The sequence below is a fragment of the Lathyrus oleraceus genome, chromosome 3 (assembly GCF_024323335.1).
Source record: "Lathyrus oleraceus cultivar Zhongwan6 chromosome 3, CAAS_Psat_ZW6_1.0, whole genome shotgun sequence".
In the NCBI taxonomy this organism is placed as follows: domain Eukaryota; kingdom Viridiplantae; phylum Streptophyta; class Magnoliopsida; order Fabales; family Fabaceae; genus Lathyrus; species Lathyrus oleraceus.
Genome location: NC_066581.1, coordinates 196671159 through 196679569, shown reverse-complemented (window position 1 = coordinate 196679569; position 8411 = coordinate 196671159). Strand labels below are relative to the sequence as shown.

Sequence of the window (8411 nt, the reverse complement as noted above, 5' to 3'; positions counted from 1 at the left end):
TTTGACGCATGCATTTTCTAGTTCGCCATGTATGCAATATTTTTCACACAAATCTTACCCTACAACCTTATTTTCTTTCATTCAACTTCACTCTCCTTCAAGTTTTTGAGTTTTAACCATGTCTGAATATTCACAAGCGAAATATCGATTTAATATTTTCCGTCGTTGCGTCTCCGATAAAGATTCGACTTTGGAATATAGATTTGTTTGAACATCTTAATCGGACGTTGAACAGTTGGTTAGATGGAGAAATTGGGGATGATGAAAGGATTAGAAGAATCCAATGGCTTGTGTCCACGTTCAACAAAAATGGAGAAGTGCGTGAATGGATGAATATTAAGAATGACCAAGACGTTCATAGGATGATGCATTACATGTTCAAAATTGTTATGATGGTTGTAATCGCTTAGTTATTGTATTGTAGCTATTTTAATTGTTTGCGTTGTTGTTTATGTAATGATATTTCCTCACAAACTTATAATATGAAATAAGTTTAGTTTTTCATATATTGCAACAGAGGTACATGTGAACTTATCTGGTTGTGCTCATTCCAACACTAGGACAATTAGTACGATTGTGACCTGACTGACGGCATGAACTACATAATCTAACCATTTTGTTCGCCGTACCCATTTTGGTTCAAATGCGAGTGCTGTTTGGGCGACCCTTTTTCTTCCTTCGCATAACATGGGAGCAGGGCGTACGAAAGACTTGGAATTTTCTACAGTCGCACCAACCTCTATCTAGTTCGACTTTGTATTGTCCCATCGGCATGCCCTCATTGTGATCCATGGACTCGGCAACACTATACCAACCTTTAGTTCTGTCAAACACCGTGACCACATGTGTATTTGCTTTGGCAGCTTCATGTCTAATGAATTTCATTGAAGCATCACTAAACAACAGCCCAGATTGCAACACTGGACTCCATTTGGAACATCTGGTCTCAACAACCAACCTCACACCATCAACTTACCACATACATCAAACAACCAAACACTCAACTTCGCAACCATTCATGCCATCCACCCAACAACCAAACACCCAACATCGCAATCCATTCATGCCACCCACCCAACCACAAAACCAAGAATCAAACTCTACCCACCAACAACCATACGCTTCAACCACAACCGTCTATAGCCCATATGATTCATATGGGTCACTTCATCGTAGCCCCCCATTAATAACCATTCAAACATCCCATCACCAAAACACACAACCATTGTTTAACTATAGTACACCCCAAGAACCATTGCTTCGTTTCCAAAACGATTCAATCTTCCAATTCGGGAAACTATACCTTCCATAATCCACTCAACCCCATCGACCTAACTACGATGACATGGACACCGAACTCCATTAAGGAAGCGCCGTTGGCCAGAGCCCCCCAGATATTGGAAACAAATGATGACACATCTATCAAATACCGCTGGAACTTCCGTCAAACCTTCACACCAACCATCATTCGATCAGGTCAGAATGCAAAGACCCCAAACACCTCAGGAAAATCATGGGAGACCTCGAAGACAAACTAACGCACCTGGATGTGGAACAGGGGGACGTTCTGATCGGGCCGGTCATTAAATTTTTGTCAATCCTATGTAACATTTATTATATCATGAATAAAAAAAAATATTACAATGGTGTATGCGCCAGATGAATTGACGCATACACCACATGCCAAAGGCATGCGTCATAGGCATTGGCGTCTCTTCATGAGGCATCCAATGTATGCACCACTCAAGCTGACGCCTCCTCTTTAGGGGAAATGGATGCGCCCGTTCATCTGACGCATCTGTTTTGAAAGGTGGTTATTTTGGAAAAAAAATTAAAAAAATTATTATTTTGGATTTTTTTAAAATTGTGATTATTTTTTAAAAAAATCACATTTTTCCCATCTATAAATACCGATGTTTATCAGCATTTCCATGAAACACACTCAACCTACCTACTTTGTCTGCAACATACACTCAACCTATCTATGGGACAAACCAATCATACATGGTGTTAGATCAACTCAACATTATATGGTTTGGTTTAGGTCGGTTACAACGCCACAGTTTGTGTCTGAACCAAGGTATTTAATTGATCCACGCCAACGAGTTTCGTCATCCTACGTCCAACAACAAATTCCCTCCCAACAACCAACTTCACACCATTACCAAACTCAAGAGCAATATTAACCCACTCAAACCCAACGACTAACCTCACACCATCCTCATACCATATACATCTAACCACCAAACACGCAACCTCACAACCAATTCATGTCACACACCCAAACTCAAAATCAGGAACCAAACCCTTATCACCAACAACCATACGCAACCACCACATATGTCTATAACCTAGATGATTCATACGATTCGACCTCATCCCACCATAGCCTCCCACCAATGAACACTCAAATATCTCATCGCCACGACACCCAACCATTGTTTGACTTTCTTACATCACATGAACCATTGCTTTGTTTCCAAAATGGTTAAATGTCTCAATTCAGGCAACCATACCGTCCACAAACAACTCAACTACAACGATCCAACTACGACAACATGGACACCGAACTCAATTACAACAGCGTCGTTGGCGGCAATCCACCTAACTATTTGAGAGAAAGATGACGAATTTATCAAATACTGCTAGACCTTCCACCAGACCTTTACATCAGTGTCCATTGCATCATGCTAGCACTCAAAGATTTCAAACACCTCAAAAAAATTATGGGAGATCTCGAAGACAGGATAACCATCTCGAAGACAGGATAACCCACTGGAATGTGGAACAGGAGTATATTTCGATCAGGCGAGTCATTATTTTTTTTCAATTGCTATGTATTTTAATTTTATATTTAATATTATTAATTTTTTTTATTTTAATTTTATATGATTATAGTATAAAAAGTAAAAAAAAATCAAAATATACGCCGTATGCAATTAATATCATAATACATACACCAATTGTATTGATACATGTTTACTGATATCACAATACATACACCAATTAGATTGATATAATTGGCAATTGATACATGTTTACTGATGCATGTTTTGAATGAATAATTGAAAAATAATTATATTAAGTAAATATTTTAAAATAGTAGTTATTTTAATTTTATTTTTGAAAACAAATTACAATGTTACCTCATAAAAAATAAATTTAATAATCCAAATACATCATAGCATTGTTACATCATAAAAAATAATAGATAACTGTTAAATAATATATTATATTTGAAATAGTAGTTAATTATTTAATTAATATATTATATTTCTATCTGTATTAGATAACTTTAAATATTTAAAATATATTTTTAAAAAATTTTAAAACTAATTTTAGTGTTTGTTAAAGTTCAAAATAATCTGAAATAGCATAATATTTTAGTTTAAAAAGTTTGATTTCAATGCAATGAGAAAACCTAAATCCTTTCTGCTCTACTTTCACACTATAATGGTGTGGGTTTTAATTATATAATTTCAATATTATTGAATAGGAATTGTTTTTTTTAGAAGAAAAAAACAATAATTTTGTCCAAGGATATTTATTTATTCAAAGTGAAATACAACTTAATGACACTGAAGGTTCAACTTACAAGTAGGAACATTCACAACATCATTTAAGAAAAGAAATGAGCCATCAATGACTCAAAAAGAAAACAAACATACTACAACTTAACAACCTTGTTTTATTTATCACGATGATACATAATTACTCAACGGTGAGTACCGCCGGTTCCATACCCGGTGGCATTTGGATTTCCGCCGGTTCCAGTGGTGTGGTTTTGACCCTGCCCCAAGGTGTTCACAGCCGTTGCCGCAGCATTGTGATTACGCGCCGCCTGCTTATCCAGCTCAGCCTGGGCAACCCTTTCCTCCTTCTTCTGTGTTGCCAACTCCTTTTCCAACGGATCACGCGTCGTCAGCCTCTCAGTCTTCTCTTGGACGTTGGCTTTGGTCTTCTCCATACCAGATTTGGCTGCAGCACCAACGTTAGCAGCTGTTTCTTTGGTCTTCTCCATTTTTAGAATTCACCTTCTTCAACTATGAACTCTGATTTTTATAAAAACTTGGTTTTCTTTTTATTAGGATATGTGTTGAAGAGTATGATGCATTCTATCCATTATATAGATTTAGTTACCACTTTGTTTAGTGCACACGTGTTAGATTATAGAACACGTGGTGAGTTGGTGAAGATCTTTTTACACCTGTATGCAAGGTGTCTGAACACAAAGTAGAACCAAACAAATAATGTGGTATCGAAAGATATACGTCTATATTGAAAATGATACCACAAATCTCAATAACGGTGAGTGAAATATAAATTTCTAAAATACGAACTTCAATTTAAACAATAATTTAGTTTTTAAGTTTTCAATATGCTAATATGGCACAATCTGCATGAGTTTTTAAAATTATATTTAAGTTAATGATGCAAAAATACACACTTCAGTCTTTTATATATATATATATATATATTTTAAAGTTTTTAGACAAATCTAAAGTGTACATGTGAGACAAATGGAAACTAAGAATATCAATTTTATCCATATAAAAAATTTAAGCGATTCAACTTTGAAGACTAAAAATAATGAGATACATTATTGTTACAAAATTATGACTCTCATAGATCATGATTAAGCTTGTACTCTATAAGTTCTAGTAATTTATAAGATGTTTAAGTTATTTCATATTGTCGCACCTCGAAAAATGAGAACACGACTTAAGCGAAGCGCAATCGCACGCTCGCAATGATGGACTGAACAGAGTCGCCACCGAACTTTATTTATTCCTAAAAAGGAAAGGGGAAATATCGATAAAACCCAAGAAATAACGACAATGATATTGGTCATCGCAACCAAATCAGGGTTCGGGAGTCGATTACGCAAGGGGAAGGTATTAGCACCCCTCACGTCCGTTGTACTCAACGGAAACCATTAGGTTAATTGTGTGCATTAGTGTTAGTTGAAATGTTAGGCTTTTCAAGTTATTAGGTGGGAAAGAAAGAATAGAAGAAAGGAGAATATTTTTGGATTTTTGACGAAGGACTAAACCTAAGTTTTTTATTAGTGGGTCTGACAAGATTTACAAATCCTGCTCCTACGTATCTCAACAGAGAAATCAAGGCTTACGTAGTTCTGGGTAGAAAAAAGTTTGTTTGTTGGTCGATTTTAGCGAAAGCTATATTGTATTAATCGACGAAAACATTGTTTTATCCAAAACAGATGAGGAACGAACGTACACCACACATCGAATGGATTTACAAATCAACATTCGGAAAAACGTCTCTTATCTCAACTCAACAATCGTGGCCGAAACATTGCTTTGCATCATCTTAAGACAAGATGTCTTTCGTTTATGAAAAAGGTTTTTTTTATTAATCGCACGGCGGCGATAAAAGAGTTTAATTGGTTGGATGTATTTTTGAGTAATGGCGAGAACTTGAATGAGAGAGATATCCATCTCGAATCCTAGACTCAGGAGTGCACGGTATCCACCATGTTCCATTTCCATCTTTATTGAAAGATGTTAAGATAGGAATTAAGTATTTTGAAGTTTGAAAGACAAGTACTTGTGACTTGCAAGCTCTTACAGCTTGGGTCTAATACTCGGGACATGCGTCTGGATATTTCACCCAGGCAGTCTGTTTCTTTCCAATTTGTTAAGAAATGGTTCAAATATTTACGAGTGTTTTAGAGGGAAGACGAATATTTATGGCTTGCAAGCTCTTACAGCTTGAGCCTAATATTCGGGATTATAACTGAATATTCCATCCAGGATAATCTTTTTCTTCAAACTTTATTAAGAAGATGGTTTGAGGTATTTACAAGCATTTTGGAGGGAAGACGAATATTTATGGCTTACAAGCTCTTACAGCTTGAGCCCCATATTCGGGATTATAACTGGATATTCCATCCAGGATAATCTGTTTCTTCAAATTTTGTTAAGCAAAAGATTTGAATAATGGAGTGTGGGGAAGAGAAGACGAATATTTATGACTTGCAAGCTCTTACAGCTTGAGCCTAATATTCGGGATTAGAACTGGATATTCTATCCAGAATAATCTTTTTCTTCATATTTTATTAAGAAAATGGTTTGAAATTAAATTGATATGACCCACGTACGGAAGTTTGGAATCTATTTATTCGAAAATGATTGAAACTAGTTTAGAAATGATGTGGATTAATTTTTGAAAATATGGTAAAAAGGGTTTAAAATTGAAATTGTTAGTAAGACCGAATGCAACATCAGTGAAACTAAAATGCAAATATTTACGTGTATGAAGTGAATGCGGATAGATAATATCTAAATAAAATACCCAACACATGAAAATCGATCAAACCAATCGTCAAGTAATTTACTAATTAAATAAAAATTAAATGTCTTCATGTGAACTTCTAACTAATTAATTAACTATAAAAATATTTTTTTTAAAAATGCATCAAATGATGAGGGTTTACTCATGGAGATGGGGTGTCAAATGGAAAAATATGGGCCTAAAGCCCAATCGCATAAAAATCCTAAAATGAAGCAAATATAACCTAAATTAAATAAGTGAAAAAAATAAATAAAATAAGAAAATGGATCTGATATGTGGGGTGGGACGGCGCACCATATCCAACATTCATTTTGAAATCCAGGTCCAACCTATCACGAAGGGACACGTGGCCATGGGATAAACATAAAACAAAACCAAACTTTTCTCTTTCAACTACCTCACGTGAAGAAAAACACATGAACTGGCAGTGAAGCGTTTCGTCTCTTTTCGACAGAAATTCTTCTCCAATTTTTCCAGAACTTCTTATTCCCTCTTTCTTCGTCTTCCAGAACCGCCTTCTTCGTTGAACCACCACAAATCCCCAAAGCACCATCGCCGTTACCTTCAACCTTAACAGAAACTCAATCGAAGAAAGCACAAAGAAATCGCTACAGGGACCGTCTTGCTGGAGGAAGTTGATTGTCTGGCATCTGTGAGAGAGTCGATGTTGTGAAGGTGAGTTTCATTTGTCTCAATCTGCATGTCGCATTTCCTCTGTTTGAAGGCGAGGGGATTAGAGTGGAGTGTGGTACGGTTGGGTTCGGTGGATTGAAGAAGGGTTTCGGTTCGCTTCCAGATCTATCGTAACCTTCAACGAATCCATAGACGGATCTCTCTGTTTGTTATCGACCGCGTTAACGAGGATCTCGTCGAAGATCTTGAAGAGTCCAGGAACATACGAAACGGCACGGTGAACCATTTCATCGTTTTCGTAAACCCAGAGATTCTGAGTGTGTTTTTTCAATTGAACCGGCGTAGGTATCCTGACGGAGGAGAATGTGTTCGAGTTGTGTTTTCTTTTGGTACATTTCTTCGATTGTTTTTCGAAGGAATGTTAGCGGCGTTGTTGGTTTGGAGAAGGCGTTTTTCATGGTGGTTGGTGGTGGTTGACACAGAGGTTGTGTTGTCTGAGATTTTGATTTTTTTTTAGAGAAATGAGAGAGAGCCAAAAATGAGAGAGTGTGTTGAAGTCGGAAGAGAGTATCTGAAGAGTGTTATGCTCGAGGGTTGGTGTTTTGGACTGGAACGGTGATGGAAACACGGAAATGGAAAATGCTTTGTCATTTTCGTGGCCAATAGCAGTGTGTTTGTTAATGTTTATGTTGGACTACACGTGGGGGTATCCGGTTGTTGGTAGGTGGAGAGTGAAGAGAGAGGGCATTTGGGTCTGCACCGCTAGGCATCTGTTGGTTCTCTTCCCCTCTCATTCACCAGCATCTTTAGTATTTATAGTGTCAAACTAGGGTTATTAATTTGAGACAAATACCAAAATGCCCCTATTTTCAAAGTTTTAGAACAAAATGAGTTTTAAGAACTAATTAAAATTAAATTAAATTATTCTAACAAAAAAACTATATTAAACTGGAACAAAGACGTAGAAAATTCTAATTAATTGAATCAAACATTTTGACAAAGAGATAAAAATAAAATGTCTCAAAATGGATAAAGGTCGGGCGCAAAAGTGCTCGAAAAATTAAAATGAATGCACCAAAATGATCATTGCGAAATAAACTTATTGGAAAAATACAACGTTTCTTTTAATTTTGAAATTTTTTTACCGGTTAAACAGGCTCGAGCTGATGAAAAGGTGACCAAAAAATTAGCTGAAAAATAAATCGAGCATACCAGGTTAAACTACGTGAAACATAGATTAATAAAACTGATGTTTGCAAGCTTGATTTTGAAACTTTTTCGCCCACCATTTTGACACACATTCGATAATTGGTTTAACCGGTTTGTCTGTAAATCTGAAAATTCATTTCGACTGACATTCTAGGCATTATGCGGTATGGAATGCATGGTATGCTATGCAGATATGCAATAACTATGATGAATGTATTGAATCGGTGATTCAGGGTCAAAATTAGGATATG

At 36.2% G+C, this 8411-nt stretch overlaps 1 protein-coding gene across 1 annotated transcript; it reads right to left on the bottom strand.

Moving 5' to 3' along the window:
* Nucleotides 1-3528: 3528 nt before the first annotated feature.
* On the bottom strand, nucleotides 3529-4108 carry LOC127126237 (18 kDa seed maturation protein). Its single transcript, XM_051055123.1, has one exon. The coding sequence runs from the start codon at nucleotides 4019-4021 to the stop codon at nucleotides 3716-3718; it is 306 nt and encodes a 101-aa protein (XP_050911080.1). The 5' UTR covers nucleotides 4022-4108; the 3' UTR covers nucleotides 3529-3715.
* Between the last annotated feature and the right edge of the window lie 4303 nt (nucleotides 4109-8411).

What these genes read in the sequence shown, in the direction of transcription:
- LOC127126237 (XM_051055123.1), bottom strand. Translation starts at nt 4,021, where the DNA reads ATGGAGAAGACCAAAGAAACAGCTGCTAACGTTGGTGCTGCAGCCAAA.